The sequence below is a fragment of the Fimicolochytrium jonesii genome (genome assembly GCF_025526975.1).
Source record: "Fimicolochytrium jonesii strain JEL569 chromosome Unknown EV422scaffold_15, whole genome shotgun sequence".
NCBI lineage: Eukaryota > Fungi > Chytridiomycota > Chytridiomycetes > Spizellomycetales > Powellomycetaceae > Fimicolochytrium > Fimicolochytrium jonesii.
Genome location: NW_026515682.1, coordinates 631,177 through 651,984, shown reverse-complemented (window position 1 = coordinate 651,984; position 20,808 = coordinate 631,177). Strand labels below are relative to the sequence as shown.

The 20,808-nt window shown below is 49.7% G+C and overlaps 5 protein-coding genes across 5 annotated transcripts; 2 read left to right on the top strand and 3 right to left on the bottom strand.

The window, feature by feature from the left end:
- Window positions 1–340: 340 nt before the first annotated feature.
- On the bottom strand, window positions 341–2,493 carry EV422DRAFT_95562 (uncharacterized protein). The gene is made up of 7 exons (XM_053074537.1): window positions 2,400–2,493; window positions 2,121–2,308; window positions 1,997–2,011; window positions 1,632–1,924; window positions 1,324–1,562; window positions 837–1,252; window positions 341–761 (listed from the first exon to the last, which is right to left on the bottom strand). Exons 2-7 carry the CDS (start codon window positions 2,157–2,159, stop codon window positions 609–611), a joined length of 1,155 nt encoding a protein of 384 aa, XP_052924839.1. The 5' UTR covers window positions 2,160–2,308; window positions 2,400–2,493; the 3' UTR covers window positions 341–608.
- Window positions 2,494–3,439: 946 nt separating this feature from the next.
- On the top strand, window positions 3,440–4,610 carry EV422DRAFT_507169 (uncharacterized protein; the record flags this gene model as incomplete). Its single annotated transcript, XM_053068632.1, has 4 exons — window positions 3,440–3,747; window positions 3,937–4,165; window positions 4,311–4,336; window positions 4,499–4,610. The coding sequence occupies 4 exons, from the start codon at window positions 3,440–3,442 to the stop codon at window positions 4,608–4,610; spliced, it is 675 nt and encodes a 224-aa protein (XP_052924838.1).
- Window positions 4,611–5,620: 1,010 nt separating this feature from the next.
- EV422DRAFT_533287 (uncharacterized protein) lies at window positions 5,621–6,882 on the top strand. Its single transcript, XM_053070589.1, has one exon. It carries the CDS (start codon window positions 5,912–5,914, stop codon window positions 6,611–6,613), a length of 702 nt encoding a protein of 233 aa, XP_052924837.1. The 5' UTR covers window positions 5,621–5,911; the 3' UTR covers window positions 6,614–6,882.
- A 1,762-nt stretch (window positions 6,883–8,644) lies between these two features.
- EV422DRAFT_533282 (P-loop containing nucleoside triphosphate hydrolase protein) lies at window positions 8,645–13,175 on the bottom strand. Its single transcript, XM_053070588.1, has 5 exons — window positions 13,036–13,175; window positions 10,730–12,966; window positions 10,563–10,650; window positions 9,761–10,500; window positions 8,645–9,692 (listed from the first exon to the last, which is right to left on the bottom strand). The coding sequence occupies exons 2-5, from the start codon at window positions 12,893–12,895 to the stop codon at window positions 8,889–8,891; spliced, it is 3,798 nt and encodes a 1,265-aa protein (XP_052924836.1). The 5' UTR covers window positions 12,896–12,966; window positions 13,036–13,175; the 3' UTR covers window positions 8,645–8,888.
- A 636-nt stretch (window positions 13,176–13,811) lies between these two features.
- On the bottom strand, window positions 13,812–15,475 carry EV422DRAFT_507165 (uncharacterized protein; the record flags this gene model as incomplete). The annotated part of the gene is made up of 4 exons (XM_053068631.1): window positions 13,812–14,179; window positions 14,246–14,345; window positions 14,454–15,270; window positions 15,339–15,475. The coding sequence occupies 4 exons, from the start codon at window positions 15,473–15,475 to the stop codon at window positions 13,812–13,814; spliced, it is 1,422 nt and encodes a 473-aa protein (XP_052924835.1).
- Window positions 15,476–20,808: the final 5,333 nt, after the last annotated feature.

The following is a 20,808-nucleotide window of genomic DNA, read 5'->3' as shown; positions in this document are numbered from 1 at the left end:
AGACCTCAAGTCGCACCTCGCAGCCGGCGCTCATGCTCCAAGCTACCTTGATGGACCCTTCCATTGACACCATTTGTTGCAAATCCAGCTGCCCTTTCACCACGTACGCGTACGCTGCTCCGGCAGCCGACAAGCGCAACTCGCCGGCGTCCGGACTGTATAACTGTACGGCCAACAATCGACAATTACCGCACCGAGCACATAGCGCGCTAGTAACCTTACAAGCCCATTTTCAAACACGACACCTGTTCACCCACAGAGCCACGCGACAAGGATCCTCGTCTTTTCGTCGGCATCTCAACAATAAATGTGTGCAAAGTCACACCGACCTACTCCTATGGAAGTGACTAAAGGGTTGGCACGACGACCTGCGCAAGTGTTTGCAGCAGAGAGGAAGGCCACCGGTTCGTCTTTGTCGCGAAGACTTGAATAGCTCAAACAAGTCCCTCGTCAACCCTTTCATGGCCGCTGTCAACTCCAACGAGCGAAATCAATTAATTCGGGGATCTTGTATGCACGGAAATCGGTGCATCCAAGTACAGCAAAAAAGAGCACGGCTAAGCCGGAAACATTGTGCGCAATTTGATACACCCGCATCTTATGATCGGTCAGTCTGAAGCTTGAGTAATTGACAGTTTTTTCTTCATTACGGATGTCGTGGCTCCTACTCGTGACTTGGCAGAAACCAGACTGGCGTTTTTGCGGATTCCGGCGGCGAACGCTTTTACCATTGTCGCGAAGGCAGTTTGCAAATTCGAAATCTGGATGAACAAGCGCAGCATGATAAGTTACGCTGGACCTATCTCGTGTCAGACTCAATGTGCAGCTGATGCTACCTCAGTCACCGCACTCGTCTTATCTATATTGCGGTCCTCCAAGAATTTGAATTTCATCTGTGTTGCTTCACCCATGCATACTCCGAGGACGTGTAACGGGTAAACCACGGCAAATGAAACCGCTAGTGTCGCCAAAACACCCGCAACGGCCAAGCATGCCATGACAATGATGCTGCGTATGATGGAACGGTCGATGGAAGCAAAGAAGTCGCTACGAGGAAAGGCAATGACCAACGTCCACTTGCCACCGATGTCGTCGACCTTAATCTGCTGCGCCCCAATGTACCAAGCCTGACCATCTCCAAGCGTGGCTTTGAATGTGGTCGGCCCCACAAGGTCGGAAATGACAGGATACTTTGCGCGAAGGTACTTGCCAACTTGTGCGATGTTGGAGTCCCACGATTTGTCGATAGTGACTGGAATAACGATGAGGTGAATGAAGCATTCAAGTATCACAGCAAGCAATCCTTGAACACCCCCTACTTACGGAGAGAGAAAAGCGCTAACATCGGGTCGGTAGGGATGCCAGCATTGGGAATGGATGTCGAGATAATGGTTCCTGCAGGGTACATGCCCGTACCCAGCGCATCGAAAAGGAAAATAACGGCATTCTGCGACGGGACCAGGGTCTGCATATAAAGATCCAGAGACTCTTGAAGAATGCCGCCTGCTTGGCAGACATGGCTAGGCGTCGACTGGCCCGCGTATATCACAGTGTTGACAGCTCTGTTGACGTGAACGCCATATCAAGACCTTTCGGCTATACGAAGTGATCATATCCCAACGAAAACTCACGCATATGTTCTCCCATAGATATTGCCGTATCCCCAATACGTTTGCCCGTCCAATAGGCCACTAGTCATCTTGAGGTAAGCAGGGTCGCGACTGGTATTATAAAGGTTGGCAGTCGGGAAAATCGAGGACGAGTTGTAATATGTCCAAGCGTTTCCAAGATAAGGCGAGACGCGAGCCATGCGGTTGAAGTTGGAGAGATTCTTTGAAGGATCGAAGAAGTCCTGGGTATATTCTTGAAGAATGATTGATACCGCTTGCGCAGTTAGATTATTGGCATTTTGATCAATTGCTTGCTGTAAGGAGGAAGAAGTTTCTGTAAGTCGATGAGCTTGACATAAAAACATGGCATGCTGATATTGACCAACCTTCCAGTAAGTGTTCTGATCTGCAGGAGATTTAAGAAATGGGTAACGAGCGTTAAAAGAAAATAAATCATGGAACAGCCTTCAGGCCATGGCTTTATTGGATTTAGAACACGACATCACGCACGATGCTGCTCCATGTAGTCCATCGTCCAGTATGCTCCATACGGGAGAAGGGTTTTCAGGTCAGCCAGATTCCCGGCACTGCCGCCGTAGATGGGCGACAGGCTTTTGATGGTCCATTTGTCAATCCCGAATTGCACATGAGGTGAAGCCCAATCCGACGCAGGACCTGTATTCTTCAAACACCAAATCCTGGAATGAGATAATAAGATTAAGGTACTGAGAAAATAACAATGCTATAGATTCTCAGCGCTGTTGGTCGTCGTTGCCAAACTCCTCTTACGTAGAAATATCGTCGTTATTGTGACTAAGCTCTATCATATCTTTGAGAAAATCGGAGCCTCGCAAAGCAGGCCAAATCATGCCGGATGTAGCTGAGCTACTGCCGGCGCTTTCAAGCAGACTAACGGTCCTGCTGTTGCGGCCGAATGTAAGACCAACCCGGCGGTTATTGAGGATTAAACTGTTGAAGTTGTTGTAGGCAGCCCCTAGAGTCGCCTTATATGGTAAGGAGAGAATTCAAGCTTCTTAAGTGACCCGGGCGACAGGAGGAAGCAGCATTGGTGAGCAAACCTCTGTGATAGTCTGTGCGCTCTCCTCCGAATTCGCATAAGCGTTTGTTATGAAAATTGTGCTGGACTAATTTTGCGTTGATGCTCGCAAGAGGTGAGTGATGGCGCACAAGTCTCTCTATTCTCACCCATACAACGTGCTGTCTTCTTGGGACTCACCGGTACAACAACCATTGCTAGGATGAGCAAAGTTGTTCCTCCCAGCAGAACCCACAACGGAACTTTGATCGCCGGAAAAGTGCTGGATTTGCTGCCATTGGCCTTCTTGGCTTCGGCTGCCAAACTCGCCGGATCGTAGTCCCCCCCATCTGCGCCGACTTCCTCATCGTTCGTGGGTACGAGGGGATTCAAAGGTGATGCCATCTTCTCTCAGATTTTTTTATAACGCTGGGAAAGAATTCGAACTTTGACGTTTGATTCTGGACTTTGCCGTGCACTGCCTCAACCCCGCCGGTCCTTATTTATATTGGAAGTTTGTAGCGACGAAAGAAGGATACAAGCAATGTAAAAGCCCGAGAATCAAAGCTGGGCCCTGATGGGGACGACGTGGGCAACGTCCAGACCCCGGATCAATTGATGAACATGTCTCCCAAATCATGGGATCTTTATTCTCTCATATTAGCGTCAATCTCTCTCAATCTTCAGCCAGGGTTTGGCAATGCAAAACTCTGGAATCTCACGGTAGCTTCTAGTTGTCACAACTTCCTGATGTCCTGATGCTACGGACATACCGGCAGCAAGACGAGCAAGAATGGACGCTGCCACTGCTGCTATCGTTGCGATTCTGTCCGCCCACTTTATCGCAACCCAGAATGCCCAGCGTCAAGCGCGAAGCGTTGTTGACGACCTGATGGAGAACAATCGAATGCCTCCCCATATTCTCTGCCCTACGAATTACAGTCCAGCACGGCTAGCCCTGAACCCTGGCGCACAACCCTTAGCCCTGACCCTTGGCGGGTTCGGACGCGTGTCCAAACGGGCGGGATCTTTTAAGGGTGCAACGTTATTTTCGCGGATCCAACCTCTTGAACCATCGGTCGATTCTACCCGACCCAATTGGTAGCGGCTTTTGAACAATTCGCTTACCCTTCACATTCGGTTACGATGGGACTGATGCAACGGGGGAAAGGGTCAGCATCGATGTTTGCGGGGACCTGAGTTTCTCTCCCACAGACAGAATTTCAATCTGGTTTGAGAAACGTTGGCACGATAAGGAATGCCTGGAAAAACCTGTCCGATGCCGCCCAGTACATTCCCACGTTGCGTGTCCTGCCGCGATGCTCTGGTGGTTCGGCATGCTTTTGGCGAGCGCCAAACACTGATTGTAACTCCACCCTCTCTATGGGAACCAGAAAAACTATCATTGAGAATCATCCGTAAATTTCCCATCGCACGGAGTGATCAAACTTTGGTGCCTACTGCAGATGGTGCACCTGACGAGCTGGTCATGCCGAAAAAACCTTCAGTCACAAATAACGTGCGTGCAGAACTTCGATGTTTGCACCGCACTTGATGCTCGCACCTGTCGCCAATCTTCGTCCTCGTCTTGAGGGATCAGCTGAAACAGAAACTCATTTGCTTGCGAAGAGTCCAGTGACATTTTGTTATCACGTAACGCCAAGACCTCCGTCAAGTTCCGCACTGGGAGGTACATAAATCAATCGCAAGAATGTATATCAGGCATTACGGCAAACTTGAACATTAACGACCTGCCTTACCTGACCCTGTGGGAAGGGCGTTGAGTTTGGTCGTGAACTGCGTCTCGTTTACGTCAGTGGTCTGATGATAATCACTCTATGCGTCCGTATAGCAGTGAGCAAGACTACCATTCTCTGACGCCGACACTGGAGAAACAAGAGTTAGAACGTGACGAAAACGTTTGGGAGACGTCGTCGGCGCGATGGCTTGCGGTTGCGGTGTAGATCACTGTGTTCGTTGACCGTCTTGATTTAAAAAGCATTACTGGGGAAGGCCGCATACGTTTAGGTGAAGTATTCGTAGAACGATTTCTGGTTGTCAGCGACGACAACGTTGTCTCACGACATCCTTGGTTGCAGTGCCTACGGTTTCCGGGAGCTCATCGACGTGCGGAATCGGTAGCCTGGCCTCTGCGCCTTCCGAAGGTGACCGATTGTCAATGAAGCGCAGATATCACTGGCGGAAACTTCGCAAAGGACGCGATAAAGCGCTCAACAGCTTAGTGCTCACCACTATAATCGAGAGGTTGAACTTGTCAACAGCTATATTAAGTGTTCCGCACTGGTCATGGAGGAGTTTCTGGAAGCTCGCCGCCACACCCGAACAATCTTAGTTTTTTCAAGACAACCGCGGAAGTGAGTTTCTTACTCCAGTAAGCCAAAAGCCAAAAACGGTTTACAACCGGTGGTGAAGACTGTCATAGGAGATTCGGTGAGAATCGGTTCACAGCCAAACTCGAAGGCCAGCCGCGTAAAGTTGATGCACCCTGTAACAAGCGCCATCTAAAAACTAAAGGGGGGGATCATGGTGAACTAAGGAGATCTTAGGGGGAGAAGGTTGCTATTCGGGGCCCGGCGGGGGGGGGGGGGACATTCACAACCAGAGGGGATAAGGATTGGGTTCCCAAGGCTGACGGTTCATGTCTGGTCTGAACCCGTTATATCGCGCATATGTGTAGAGGAGGTAACGGAAGTTGGCGCCTTGGATGTCTCTGTTCACCATGATGGGCTCTTGATCTTGATGCGGGTGGCAGACTCGTTGCTATCGTGAGGGCGAGGAAGGTCAGCAGGGAACCCTCAGACGCTTCACCTGGCGTGAGCTGGATGGAAGCGAAAAGAATTTGAAGGCGCAATATAAGGTGGGCGCAGCAGGAGGTTGACAATCGAAGGCCTTGACTCGGACCGGGTAACCTATACATAATTGATATGGCATCTTGAAGCTATTAGGTTTAGGGATCGTCTATTCTAGAACGAGTTCAAGAACGATTGGGTTGCATGTGTCCGTTAGGGTCGCGGAGTGTATGCCTAACCCTAAACCCCTCACCGCGCCAATTGCTTGTTCATATAAAAGCAGTCATGGCCGAACTCCAGAGCACTTAACCCATCTGGGAGTAAAATTGAGTGCACATCCTCCAAATACGTGAATCGCTACCACAATTCCCTTCGACATCGCCGCATTAGCAAGTCTTACTTCTGAACGCTAACGCCCCTTTGTTGTGGAAGTTGTATACACTCCAAGCGAATAAATGCCGCAACTCCTCTTTGTTCCTTTTGATAGTCAGCCGTACTTCACCGACGTCAGCGACTTCAAGGCTTTGAAGAAGCTTCTACACGTCCGACATATGAAGGATGTATCATTCCCTATCGTAGTCGTAGAACGCGATGGTTCCGGGCAAGATTGCTACTTTCGAGGCCAAGTGCAACTCACGTATGATAGCCATGATGCACGACGCTCGCCTGACGCGGTTAATCGAAACTTACCGTTTGTGTGCGGCAACGCGGCTGTACTTGCGACATACACTCTCCACGTCGATGACACCGACGAACCCGAACGGACGATTTTGGACTTGTCGCGAGTCCTCCGACAAGAGGTAGCAATCGACTTGTTGCGATTTATGCATCTCAAAATGCTGCTCAACGACATTCGGTTGGAGACGCGGGACCTTCAGTACGAAGTCATGCAATTAATTGCGCAAACAGGATCACAGCCCGCAGCTGGAGCAAATCCCATCAGTGAGGACGACTGCGAAAGGGAAGCCGAAACGCTGAGTGACCTCTCCAGCTTCCTGGGAAAACGAAGTACCAATCTGTTCAGGGAAAGATGCACGGCGGAACACGAGTTGAACCGGCTCGATGTTGACCACAGCGCGTTCATGGCTATAGCAACTGAACATTTCTCACCGGACGAATATATCTTGCGCAAATTTGTACTTGGGGAGCAAGAGTAGTTTAGTTTGTCGTTCGGTGGCTCAAGCATCGTTCGAGGCTTTGAGTTGCGTTACCGTCGGGAACGGTCAACCTCTTCGCGGGGATGGCGCGTTGGGAACCAGAATAAAGCATCTTAACATCCCAAGGGTATTTATGCTCATTCTCCCAGGAATACTTCGCCGGAGAAAGGGGTCTCCCCCACCCTGCGCATATATGGGAAGCGTCTCATAGATTCGAGTAATGTCAAGTGTCTTTATGATTTTATATCACCAATATAGCTTTATACCCCATCGAATGACTTTATATAAGTACACTTAGGTGTGCTCAAAGCAAAATTCGCTCCTCCCGTCCCTTACCTTACATCACAGCTGCTGACAACCGGCCAGCTATCCGGTGACGATGGCATAAGTATAGTGTACTCCTCCGACGAAACGTAGCTTTCATAATGTTTGTTGTACCTGTGTAAAGACAGGTGCCAGTCGTGCCTGGCGACACTGTTTCGATGGATGCAGTTGGGTTTTCGACAGCCTTTTCCTCTAGAAGCTGCACTACAGCATCGGAACGCGCTGTCAGAAGTCTTCGCTGCGATTACATAAGATTCCGGTCACCACACATCCAGAGGACAAGGGTTTCCGGAATCTAGCACATTCGAGACCATTCTACCTCTTTCGCTCCTAAGCTTCTTCAATTAGGACTCGAACCCGGGACTACGTGCGGAATGGAATCAGAAGGGTATTTCATAAATCTTGAGGCGGGGGTGGGATGTTTGGAGGGTTGCTTTGATTCGTCGTCACCGCCCAGGCATCCACAGCGAGCATGTCAGTCCTACAGTACCACCCCAGATCGTCGGCTTTTGGAAGAAGGCGGCGATGGAGATTTTATCGAAAGCTGTGAGAAACTGTCTACTTCTGGAAGAGCAACCGCTGGTGAAACAACTACTTTGGCTTTGGCATCACATCGCAGGTCGGGAACTGATGGAAGTGCTGGCTGCTTCGGAGGCAGATGACATACCGCCAAAGCTTGTACGCTCATCGTGCGGCATCATACGCTACAATGTCAAGCGGTACCCTCAGATGATGGCATGCAGCATGTTTCCGATGGATTTGGTCGCTTGGTTCGGTTTCAAGGATATGCCGGACGACGTGGCTTCATTATGCGTGAAGTACGAGATTTGCGCTACATTGCAGTCGGATGCACCTATGTATATGGCCAGTCAGTTCCGAGCATTTGAAGGGTCTCATCCCACTGGATGTTCGGAACTGTATCTCCCGGATATATGCCGTTTATATGATTGAGCTTGCGAAACCGTCGGCGCCGACCAGCAACACGAGCCGGAGGGAAGGAAAGCTGGGTAGAGGCATGAAGGCGCCTCCATCATTGGTATCGCCGGGAAACAAGAATTACATCATCAGATTCTCTTCAACAAGGAATTTTGGGTCGGGATCGCGGAGCGGGTTATTCGAAGCGTCCTGCCTGGAAACTCACCGGACGCATTGAGAAGTAAGGAGATGGATATAATAACTGCGCTAAACGAGAGAATCGACGACATGCGAAAGATACTAGATCACATCGGCGAAGAACCTTACCCTGACCAGTGTGACACCAGTCTTCCCAGCAGTCCTGAAGCACAACCTTCTCCTCATCCATTGAACTCATGAACTACGTTCCTCGTCCAGAGCATAATATCGTTCAGGTTCTGACGGCGAGAACCGATTACCCGAGACATATGGTGCTTAACCTGGCACGGGTACAATTGTCTTGCAAAAAACGTCTTTGCAAAGCCCGCCTTGCAACCAACCACATGTACGAGAGCTAGGGGCCTCATCCTGAGCAGAGACAAGCCAGGATAGCTCTGGCCCATCCAAAAGAAACCCAGCGATATATACATATTCAACACATGACACAGGACGCCGGGATTCTCTGGCAATGTGTTGATCTATTCCTATTCCTTATTGTAGCTGTATTGACATGGCGCAGCGTTTCCTCGTGCAGCGATGTTGACCTTCCAGAAAAACTGGCTTGCAAGAGCTTCTGTGCCACAAAAATCATTTGAATAACTTCTTGCGCAGGTGAGGCAGTAGGATCGGGCAGTGACTTCCATGCACTCGCGCAAACGCTTTCCTGGCACAGAGGAACTATACATCAAATGTGGGAGGTCATTTCATTTGATTTTGGGAAGATCATGTGAACCAATATTACACAGCAGATCTCGCGGAAACCTCCAGGACAAGGCCAAACCATGCGCTAGGGGTAAACCGAGCGTGAGTCTGGAGCTTGTCCTCTATTTTGCTAGATTCATAGATTCTGCTCTCGACACATCTGAGCATAGATTCCATTCCGAGCTACTAAGTCATTATGGGTACCAAGCTCCGCAACCCGTCCGTCCTGGACCACTGCAATCTGGTCAACGTTCTTGATGGTAGACAACCTATGCGCGATTGTAACGGTAGTCCGACCCGTAGCAGCCCTATCGATTGCCTTTTGTACTTCAAGTTCACTTCTGGAATCCAGAGCGCTCGTTGCCTCGTCTAAAAGTAGCAGCTTGGGCCGACGAATCAAGCTTCTCGCAATAGCTATGCGTTGACGTTGTCCGCCGGACAGTTGAGCTCTTTCACCAACACGCGTGTCGTAGCCCTCTGGGAGGTCTTTGATGAAGCTGTGAGCATTGGCTTGCCCCGCCGCTTCTTGGATCTCGCTCCTTGTGACCGGAGCCTCAGAACCCCAAGCTATATTCTCGCCGATGGTGAGATCGAAGAGTATCGGTTCTTGCCCAACCAGTGCCATATGCGGACGAAGGCCCTTCAATAGCTGGTATTGTGAAATCTTCGTACCGCCTAGCGTAGCTGCACCTCCTTGCGGGTCATACCACCGTTGGAGGAGGCCGATCACGGTGGATTTTCCACAACCGCTCGGACCCACGAGGGCTAAACTTTTATTCGCAACACCGGCGAGGGAGAACATGCCCGTGAAGATAGGTTCAGGCGACGTCGGGTATTGGAATACTAGATTTGAGAACTGGAAATCGGCGCGGAAGTCTTCAGGGGTGATTCCGGCTTTGTCGGGATCGATTGACGTCTCTCGATCAAGGATGGCAAACGTCTGCAAACACAAGAGCCAGTTAGCTTCATGTCGTGAACCTGCGTACCGTTGAAGGCATCAAAAAATACCGTCTGCGAGGCGAGTTTTCCTCTCACGTATGCCATGCCCAGGCCGGCCGAGCTGGAAATCGATATCATCGTCGTCATCATGCCCAATACAACCGACATGATTTGCCATAGTTCAATGCTGCCTCTGTCGGCGAGCTTTTGTCCCGCATAGAAGCCTAGAGCTATGGTGAGCATGGATGCCGTGTCCTGCAGACCGTAGGCAATGCTATCCACGAATGCATTTCGCTTTGTCATGCGGAAGGGTTTATCGAGAAACGCTTCGTAGCGTTCAACCGCGAACTTTTCTCGGTCCAGCATCTTCAAAGTCTTGACTTCTTTGATAGCTTCCATCGCAACCTGTGTAGATTGTTCATACGCCTCTTTGCTTGATTCTGCAAATCTTGCCAAAGATGTGCTCTGCCAGTAACCCGCGGCGATGATGAAAGGGGCAAGTAGGAGCAAGATGCCGGCCAGGGTCATCGAGAAGGCGAGTGATAGGGCTATCCCATATATTGCTGTGAACATCACGCGCCCCGAGTCTCCGTATATATCGGTAAGCATGCGTGGTACATTCTCCACAGCTGCAAGGCGATTGCACAACGATCCAGGCGCATTGGCCTTTGCGTCGAAGAATCCAACCTCCTGACGCAGAAGATTTCTGAAAACAGATAGGCGTAGTCTAAACGTTGCGCGTGCCACGGCCTTTCCATATAAGGCACTTTGAGCCCATTGCGTGGTAAACGCAAGACCGGCGACCAGCACTATGATCCGAAGCTCTGTGAGCCTGTGTTCGTCGTCATAAAAGGGACCGAAAAAGCCTCACCCATGTAGCTAATCCAGGTATCCGCGGTTTTCTCTTTCAATACCTCTCCGATCGTGAACGAAATGATGACCGCAAAACCAGGGAACACCTGAATCAAGGGGCAACACCTTTGGTAAGACTAGCATTGCAAGACAGAGCCCCAGAAAACCATTTTCAAGAACACCGACCAGTCCGCTAAAGGCCCCAGCGATAGTGCCGCCAACGATAAGCTTAGTCTCTGGGTCGAGAAGCTTTCGCACCCTCCGAAAAAATCGTTGCGACTCGCGCGCTGCTTCCCGCCGTCCTATCAACCTTTCCGCTTTCAGCTTCAATCGTATTTGTCTCGCAATTGTATCGGGCGGATCCAGTGTGACGGTCGGTAGCTTTAACATGTCACGAACTTCCTCGGTCTCCAAAATTGGTTGTTGTCCGTGGCTTTCCATCTCTGCACCATAGTCCCTTTTTGGTTGTCCCGTTTCAGCTTCCACAGACAGCTTTTGCTTGTCTACGAGTGCGGTGTATTCCCCACCCATCGAATAAAGTTGTTCGTGAGTTCCCATCTCCACCAACTTCCCACAATTCATAACGCAGATGACATGCGCATTGCGGATGGTCGAGAGTCTATGCGCAATCACAATGGTTGTGCGACCTGCGGAAGCGGCGTCTAGAGCTTTCTGCACTAGGCGCTCCGAAGTGGTGTCCAAGGCGGAGGTTGCTTCATCCAGAAGGAGGATTTTGGGGTTCTTCAAAATCGCTCGGGCAATGGCTATCCGTTGTTTCTGCCCTCCAGATAGCTTTCCTGGGCTGACTGGCGTATCATAACCCAAGGGGAACTTCGTGACGAAGGAATGACATTGAGCCATTTTGCAGGCGGATATGAAGACGTTGGGAGACACTTCCCCATGGATTCCCAAGAGAATGTTTTGCCGAATAGTGAGGGAAAACAGAACCGGTTCTTGTCCAACGACACCAATGTGCTTTCGCAGGGCTGATACTTTCATGTCTTTCACATCTTTGCCATCCAGTGTGACTACCCCAGAAGTGGGATCATATAGTCTCTGTAAAAGGGCGATAGTGGTGGATTTTCCTGACCCAGATCCACCCACAAACGCTACGGTTTGCCCGGCCTTGATATCCACCGAGAGCCCGCGCAGGATGGGCACGTCTGGGCGGCTTGGGTAACTGAACCTCACATTTTTGAACGAGATGTCCCCAGTAACGTTCAGCAGATTGTTCTCACTGAAGCTCCGATCGATCGAGGGTTTCCTCCAGATGATGTAGTATATCAAACGTGCGGCTGCCTGCGCGGTGGCAATGGACGAGAGCTTTCTCGGTACATCCATCAGCGAGGAGGCTAGAATCATCATCGCCAAGAGGACAACCACTGCATTTGGCCCTGGAATCCTGCCGTCCAAGACCATATGTGTCCCGATGTAGAATGATAGTGCAAATATGAGGAACAAGATGCAGCTGAAGACACCCATGGACAGCCCAGAGAACATCGCCTTTCGTATGTCCACTTGTTCGACCTGCCGAAGACTGTCCTCATATTTCTCCATAAACCTCCGCTGCAAGGTAAAAGCGTACACGGTACGGATTCCCGAAAGGGCTTGTTCGGGCACAGAGGAAGCTCTAGCATATGCGTCGCCGCTCTTCGCAGCCATAGAAGCATTCACCTTCACTATGACAACCCCGCAGCCGATGAGTAGCGGCAGCAGAGAAAGGATTATCCCTGTCAATTTCGCGTCATTCCAGAAGGACACAAGCAAGCAGCCTATGATATTGCCAGCGACGGAGAAAAGTGCTTCTGCGCTTTCGCCGAGCCCGATTCTAATCAAGGGCACATCGTTTGACAGTCGCGTGCTCAGGGAGTCTCCATCAGACAGATCGAACCACTCCATGTCTTGGCGAAGTACGCTTTCGAGGAACAGAGAAGATATCCGCTTCACTTGCCGCTCAGCAATCATTGTCCATAGAGCCCGACTGATGTACTTGGAACAAAAGGCGTATAACGCCAGTCCAGCGAACAGAAAAGCTTTCTCGCCAATCCCCGACAGGCCCTGACCTGTGCCGCTCATAAGTCCAGCTAAAGTGCTCCCAATAGCGTTTATGGCAATCAAATTGATCGACCCGCTTCCCATGCTGGCCAGGGCTGCCAAGAACATCAGCACAACCTCCCACCAGGTGGCGAACGAGAACAGCTGGGACGTCGATAATCGGGGGAGCCCAGGCTCCTTGGGGCGAAGAAGTCGCGGGTTTTCTAAGTCCATGTCAATAGACTCCGAGTCACCGCCGACGTTGTCGACCGATGGGTATATCCGTCCCGCCATCAAGTCAGTTGCAGTAGGCAACATATGTGCTGATCCAGGTGGGACTTTGTTGGACTATTGCAGCAAGCCGCTACTCGGAGCCAAACAAGTGAGTGCTACAAGAGAATAGGCCGTTGGTCAACTGCTTCTGTGCCCAACCATGAGATTCTCCCCGGACGACATACCCGAACTAGCTTACAAAGGATACTGTTGGGGAGTCCACCAAGAGACTTTCATGCTTCACTAAAAACAAACCCGCCTTCTGTCTATCCACGTTTCGCATTGGTCTGGAACTTATTGCTATTCCCCTGGACGGATGCCAAGGTTTTGCTTGTTTGGAAAAACCTCCTTGTTCTTCCAAGGCTGCTGACAAACCAGCTGTTGAAGCGCGTCACCGACTCACCGCGTTTCTGTTCAAAACTTCAAAACTAGACCCTGGGCTAAAGCACGCGTCCGCAGGCCATTCCCGTCACTCACAAGAAGTTCAATTCACATAACGAGCTTGGAATGGATGCCAGTGCCCCGTCCGCTCAGGAGGATGGGTCACTGCAGGCAGGTCCTCCTTCTCCCCCGTATTTCCCAGGTCACCGCATTATGAAGATTTATTGACCTCTACCACCCCAAGCAGCACGCTGTAACAAAAATGTCTATCCCCCTGTCCACCTCATCCCCCCTTTGATTTCCGCTGTGCGCCCAAAAACAGAAAAACGTGATTTTTGTGATTCTCATTAGCAACGCGGATTACAGAACGCGGGTTCACCCACGTTATCTGGCCCGATATACCGTAGTCATTGACCTCTCGCACACCCACGGACGTCAAGATATTCGGAATCAATTGGCATGGGTGGTAGGTAAGGCTTATCGGACCCGATACGCTGCGGCCATGATGAACCTCCTTCCAAAAAATTTCAGACATTTACGGCTGTAATGTGATTATATGCATATTCCTATATATTTCGTGTCAGAAATTGTACTCCGCGTCTGCCTTCCGCGTTTTGGCGACAAGAGATGGGCAGTGGCTAAGCAAGTCATATATCCAGCCCCTCATCGACACCGCCGCCCCTGTGTCTAATGCTGGAACAGGCACTTTGGTTTGCATTTTCCCATCGCGCCCAATGGATGTGAGGTTAGCCTGATCCCCATCAAGGAAGAGGTACAAGTACTCCATAATGGCGTATACGCCGCAGTCCACGTAGTTGGGTTGTTGCCACGTATGCGGGTAGATGTCAACCATATCCCAAAGCGAGCTGTTGGCCCGCATGGCTTTTGTGGTGATTTTGCCCTCTGCAGTGGGTACACACGTTTCCGGCCAGTGTGGCACGTTAACTCCTGCGTATCGGTCCGATAAGCTCAGGGAAGAGGAAAAAACTAAGGGTACGAGTTCTCACCGTGAACCTTTTCCAATATCCAAGACAAATGTCCAAGAGTATCCTGATACCTCTTCGTCGTTTTCCGAGCTCTCAGGGAATCCCACAGGAGAAAGCGTTGGTCTATCCTGTCATACATCACCACCCAGAAATGATTCCCATCCAACATGGGCGCAGCCACAAAGCGTTGGCTGGAGTAGTCGCCGCACCTTTATAACCCCTCTCGCGAAGCTTACTGCTACTTGTGTGCTCCTAATCTGGTTATAGCTCACGGGCGCATGGCAGACATCCTCGCGAAACTTTTCAGAGGCCTTTACAACGTTGATCACCAATTCCGCAGTGGTGTTGGCAAGCCACCGATCCTCCTGCAAGAAGGAGAGGATCCGATATAACTCGCCGTCCCCGGGGAAGGCGCTTCCTTGGAGTTTTGCGAGCGGTGGCCAAGTTGTATTGGGTTGATAGTTCGATCCCAACAGGTCACGGATGGTGGGCAGTTTAAACACGAGGACCGACCGAGGGATGGTGGCAGCTAATTGCGAGAGAGAGACGAAAAGGCGCCTCCCCCTATGGTCCTCGGGTTTGTCGCTGGCTGATTCTTTGCGTTTGAGTGGGCGAGCAGACAATTCCTCCGTAACGTACCGATATGGTTCAAGTTGCGTATCGGACTGATACGGTACAACATCGTTGTTGAAACCGGGAGACACATAAGGGGGCGGGGTATTGGGCAGCGGGTTTGGTTGCACGTAAGCAGCTTCTCCTGCCTGGTGTGCATCCAGGACTGGATTCTGTACCCTCTGCGGATGATTCTCGACTTGTCGCTCGTCCGATTCAATGACGCTCTCATGATTATCGTCGTCGTCCGTCGAACCGTAATCTTCATCAGAGTGCAGGATGCCCATGTCAACCTCCGCCACCGCCATGGCCTGGTAGGCGCTCGTAGCTCCGAGGAGCTCGTCAACCATATCCATCATGCGGTTCCATTCCTCGTCGTTCGCTGGGGTTAGCTCTGGTAAGCGTTGCCAGCCTTGAATATTTGTCCAATGCAGCCGTCGCCTGAGGAGATTTGTCCGGTGAGCCTATGAGCAGGAACGTATCTGTCCGATAAGACAAACCGGACTTACAGGGGCTCCCAAGTCGATTGTGCCAGATCATCCCCAGCCCAGTGGACTAAGACGTACCACATGTCGGTGTCAGTGGGGTTAGGATCACGCGCTTTAGCCAACAGCGCCTCCACCTCGTATACGCCCGCAGCATCCATGTTAAGAAGAGCCTTCAGCTGACCAATCCCCAGCCCGTGTGGGGGCCAAGCCAGATATTGGCGATGGATGCCACGTCTCGTTGAGCCAGGGACATCGCCTTTCTTTGGTCCTTGCGTGATCCAGTTGAGTTTGTATGTTGATTGCTTGACCAACTGCACGATTTCTGCAAGGGCTGTAACGTCAGAGGAAACGTAGACGATACTGGGCCCTTCCGAGAGGGCTGAGAGCAGTGTATTGTAGTGAAGAAAAAAGTAAGAAGTTCTTTGCAGCGGCCGCTCGACTGACAGCTTTATATATAGGCTGCCAGTGGGGCTTGCGTGGCTTCAGTGAGGCTTGACGCCTTATGTAATGTATCACCGAGAGCTCGGGTGGCCAGCCAGGGTCTCGGATCAAGTAGAAGTAAAGAAAAATAATATGAAATACAAGTGAAGATGAGATATCCTTGACACTTCCCTCAGATCCTGAGGAGGGCGCCGAATAAAAAAGAGGTGAACTACGAGGGATATGTGAAGAAAGGGAGAGCTCATGTTCATTTTAAAGTGTTGACGCACTTGTTCATTTTATAGCGTTGACGCACTGTGTGATGTGTGTGTTTGAGGCAAAGGCGTCCCTAAGCCGACGTCGTGTGTGATGTGTGTGTATAAGGTCGGTTCTTGCGTTGCCGAGCGTGATGTGATGTAGTTTACGTTGCTTTTGTCAGCGGTGTGATTGATAGTGAGCGGTTCTTGCGGCGTCGTGCGTGTGATGTGATATGAGATGCTCTATGCTGTTCGTCTCCGTATCCACAAAGATTGTGGATGAGCTTTTCACCATCGTTTGTAGGCAGGCGTGCAGCGAAGTGCGGATTTGGGTTCCCAAGTAGGGTCGGGATAACCGAGCCCTTTGACTAGAAGATTTCGTACGGCGCGTCGCTCGTCGATGATATCTTCTACAACCCATTCAGGTTGTCCGCGGTCTTCGATTGGCGGATGAGGTTGTGGAACTGCACATTGCGGATATTGCTCTTCGCGATGTGGTCGTAAAATATCGACGTGAAAGACGGGCCAGAAGCCGCTGATCTTTGATGGTGATAAATCAAGTTCGTAGGTATCAGGATGTGCTCCCAGTGCGATGATTTTGAATGGTCCGATCCACGTAGCTGAGTATCAAAGTCCTCTTCGAGCATCTACTTCTAGGTTGATTCCTTGTCAATTTAGATCGACGAGGTCGCCAATTTTGTATGCAATTGGCGTTCGACCTTTGTCGTGTTGATGTGCAAATTGGTCTTGCGATCTCTGAAGTTTTTTGAGTACGATGCGGGCGATGTCTTCCTGCCCTTTCTTGAAGAGTTCGATTTCATTCCGATCAACAGCTTGAAGTTTGAGTTCTTGTCCTTTGAGAGTGGGATTCCAACCCGGGAGGATTGGAGAGCGTCCGAGATCTACTTCGAATGGCGATAAACCTTCATATTCCTCCCTTGGAGCAGTGTTGTATGCGAATTCGATTAAAGGCAATAGTTTCTTCCAATTGCTTTTGTCGTAGTTAAGGTATTGCTTCCAAATCCTTTTCAGGGTTTGGACGGCTCGCTCAACTTTGTTGTCAGTTTGCTGCTGACCAGCCGTAGCGAATTCGTGTTTTACACCGAGGAGAATATTGAATGCGAGGAAGAAGTCGGAAAGTGCACAAGGTTTGCGATCTGTAACGAAGACTTTTGGCATACCGACATGTTTCCAAACATGATCTAGAAAGACTTGGGCTAGTTCGCGTCCAGTGATTGTCTTCTTGATCGGTGTCAGAATCACACGTCCGGAAAGGGAATCAATGCAGACGAGCCAAGAGTTTGTTTCATCTACTTCGAAAATTTCGAATCCGATTGTGTGCCATCTTCCAAAGGGTATAGGAAGAAGTCAGAGAAATCCATATCGACGATGACCAGGTTTGAATTGTTGACAGGATTTGCAAGTTCCAACGTATTTGATGCCGTCGGAGCGTACAGTAGGCCAGTAATAGTCCGTAAGAATTCTCGCGAGAGTCTTCTTAACACCGAGATGTCCTCCGGTGGTGAGTTCGTCATGGAATTTCCGTAAAATCTCCGGGCGAATGTCTTCAGGAATGTATCAACGTCTTTCGTGTCGTACTAATCCATTTTCGAATGTATAACGGAGTTCTTTCAAAGTTTTCTCGTGTTGGGGCTTTCGAGAAATTTCATCGATATAATCCAAATATGGATCTTTGCATAGCGCCTTTTTCCATTCTTCTTCTGAGCAAGTAGGTGAGTCTTGTGGATCGTCTGTCGCAGCATTGGAGGAAGGTTCGTTGACAAGCATGTTGCTGATCTGCGTATGCATGTCAAGACATCATTGACAATCTACACACCGAGGCGCATAGATTGGATTGCGGGAGAGCATGTCAGCGATATGATTCCATCGTCCAGGTAAATACTGGATGTCGAAATCATACTCTTGTAGTTTCTCCACCCAATTGGCTTGTCTTCTGCTCAAATGGGGTTGTGTTTGGATGAATTCGACTCCCTTGTGATCGCTAAAGCATCGGAAGAAACAACCGATGAGATATGGTCGATTGGCGACCAACATCTTGACAAGAGCTAATAGCTCTTGTTTGTGCGTAGGATATCAAGTTTCTGCGTCCTTCATGCTTCCAGAAAAGAAGACCACAGGCCGGAGCAGTGGTAAATTCTTCCATTGTCCGACGAGAGTAGGCAGATTCGTAGGGATCGTTTCATCGCCAGAAGGTTGTCCAATCCAGCCAGATAGCATAGCCTGATGAGTCGGTGTAGACGTAAATCGGTTTGGTTTCATCGATTGTTGCTAGTGTAGGCGCATTGATCAACGCTTCTTGCAACTTTTGAAATGCCTTTTGTTGCTCAGGACCCCATTGAAATTTGACTTTCGAAAATTGAATGCTTGATAGGGGCAGAGCGATGTCCGAATAACCTTGTACAAAGTCGAGGAAGTAGTTCGTGAACCCGAGAAAGCGTTGGACTCCTTTCGTTGACTTTGGGGTAGCCCAATCCTTGATAGCTTGGATTTTCGAGGGCGCGATGCGAACACAACGTCTTCCGACAATATGTCCACACCATTCGAGTTCTTCTTCAGCCCATACGCACTTTGAAGGCTGAATGAAAAGGGCATGTTCTTCAAGTTTCTTTAGGATACGATCGACGTGCTCCCGATGTTCGGCTAAGGTCTTCGAGAAAATGAAAATGTCGTCCAGATAGGTAGCGAGAAATTTGTCGTAATCTTTGTGGAAGATCTTATTCATAAGATGTTGAAATGCAGCAGGTGCGTTGGTAAGCCCGAACGGCATGACCAAATACTCGAAATGTCCGAAGCGAGTTTGTATTCCCGTTTTTTCTCGATCTTGCTTTCGTATAAGAAGACGATGGTATGCTTCTCGAATATCGATAAGCGTAAACCATCTACAACCTTGAATCCGATCCCTCATCTCAGAAATATTGGGTAGAGGAGTGCGATCTTCCTTGGTGACGGCATTGAGACCTCGGTAGTCCCAACAGATGCGTAATCCGCCATCTTTCTTTTTCGCAAAGACGACACTAGCACCCCAGGGACTTGAGGAGTGTTGTATCCATCCTTTTTCGAGCATCGAGGTGATTTGTTTCTTGAGTTCAGCGAGTTCTTCTTTGTTCATGTGCCGAAGAGGTTGCCAAATGGGTTCAGCACCTTCAGTGAGTTCGATCTTGAAATTATCTTCTCCGCAATCAGGAGGTAGACCTTCCGGTTCCTTGAAGAGCGTATTGACGTATTTATTTAGGATATCACTGAGATGTCCTGGATTTCCTTTAAGCTCTTGAGGAGCGTCCGGTATTTTGTTAAGAGCGAGGCAACCGTGTCTTTTTCAAACTTGTTCCGTCGCCAAGCCTTATTGAATCGCTTGGAAGTCATTCTTACGACTTGAGGATTGCGAAGGGCATTGGCTTGAGCGAATCGAGATACATAATGAGGTGCGGCTTGTAAAGGACGAGTATCCACAGGTTTAATGATCTGAACAGGTCGAATGGGTCTTTTGTCATAGACCGGATCTTGTTGTACATCGAAGTAAGGGTTGTTGTGTTTTGGGATGTATTCGACGTCTTCCCAGTTTCTTGAAGTTCTTTCGCACTTGATGGTGACAGACTGCGGTGCGTTTGGTATAGGGCCGTAATTGGTCCAGCAAAGGATAGGTAAGGTACTCATCGAGAATTGTTGAGCGTAATTAAAGAAACGCCAGAAAGGCATTCCAATAATAGCGTCGTAAGCCAGATTACTGACTAGCCAGGGAAGTTGTCCAACTAAGAAAAGCGACTGAGATTCGAGATCCCTTAGATCTAACTTTCCCGAAACGACCGTGTCGAGAATCATGTATGATTCTTTGTCGGCCAGCCATATCTGCTTCGATTTGATACGTTTCTTGGGAAATTTATGCTTTTCGACGAATGTCTTGTCAACGAATAACCCAGTTGCGCCGCTATCAAGAAGAACACGAGCAAACTTGTTTCCGATGCGACAATGAGAGACCCAGAGTCCAGCAGACAGTGGTTTGAAGGCACGTTTATCGGTAGGATCGTATGTTGTAGCCCAAGCAGAGCTACCGAGGGGCTCTATCGACCTTGGGAAAAACTCGAAGATTGATTTGTAATAGTATTCGTAGTATTTGCAGAGTTGACGGCGTCATCGAGAATTTCCGTGATGCGTGACCCAGCATCAACCTGATTGGCTGAACCTTGTTGTTGATTAGGTTGGCAACTGCGCTGCGGAGTTTGAGCGCCACGACCGCCCTGTCAAAAACCACCGCGTCGGTTCTGGGTTTGCGAGCCTTGCTGTCGATTTTCGGGATTTGACCAGCATTCAACTCTCCAATGTCCCATTTTGTTACAAAGGGGACAAGGGGTCGTTGGACGTTGACGAGGACTTGTTGCCAAGGCAATCGGACGAGGTGTATTGGATTGGTTGCCGTCAGTGAACCCATGAGCCACATGAGCACGACGGGCTGCAGTAATAGCTTGATCGAGAGTGATAGGGGTGTTGATGTTAGTAATCTGCGAGACTTCGAAGTTTGTAACGGCTTCAGCAAGATAATGACCGATTACTGTATTCTTGAGAGGACCGGCCTTGAAGTATCGAATCTGATTGATAAGGGGAATGGTGCCTTGAGTGTTATCGAGACAATGAGCGGCTTTGAGCTCATTATTGCTGTCTTGAAACTCCTTGATATATTTTTCGAGAGAGTCACCGAGCTTGAGCCTGGAGAGCTTGAGCTCAATAGTATTACGCAGGTTGCGAGGATAAAAGTGAGCAACAAGAGCCGTTTGGGAAGCTGTCCAACTTGCGGGAGC

Excerpts from the sequence above, each read along its gene's own strand:
- EV422DRAFT_533282 (XM_053070588.1), bottom strand. The coding sequence starts at position 12,895 with ATGTTGCCTACTGCAACTGACTTGATGGCGGGACGGATATACCCATCG. Across the intron at positions 10,651-10,729 it reads CTGGGGCCTTTAGCGGACTG|GTGTTCCCTGGTTTTGCGGT; the intron begins GTCGGTGTTCTT and ends CCCTTGATTCAG. Across the intron at positions 10,501-10,562 it reads TACCTGGATTAGCTACATGG|TGCTGGTCGCCGGTCTTGCG; the intron begins GTGAGGCTTTTT and ends TTCGGATCATAG.
- EV422DRAFT_95562 (XM_053074537.1), bottom strand. The coding sequence starts at position 2,159 with ATGGAGCATACTGGACGATGGACTACATGGAGCAGCATC. Across the intron at positions 1,563-1,631 it reads ATCTATGGGAGAACATATGC|AGCTGTCAACACTGTGATAT; the intron begins GTGAGTTTTCGT and ends TCACGTCAACAG. Across the intron at positions 762-836 it reads AGACGAGTGCGGTGACTGAG|ATTTCGAATTTGCAAACTGC; the intron begins GTAGCATCAGCT and ends TTGTTCATCCAG.
- EV422DRAFT_533287 (XM_053070589.1), top strand. The coding sequence starts at position 5,912 with ATGCCGCAACTCCTCTTTGTTCCTTTTGATAGTCAGCCGTACTTCACC.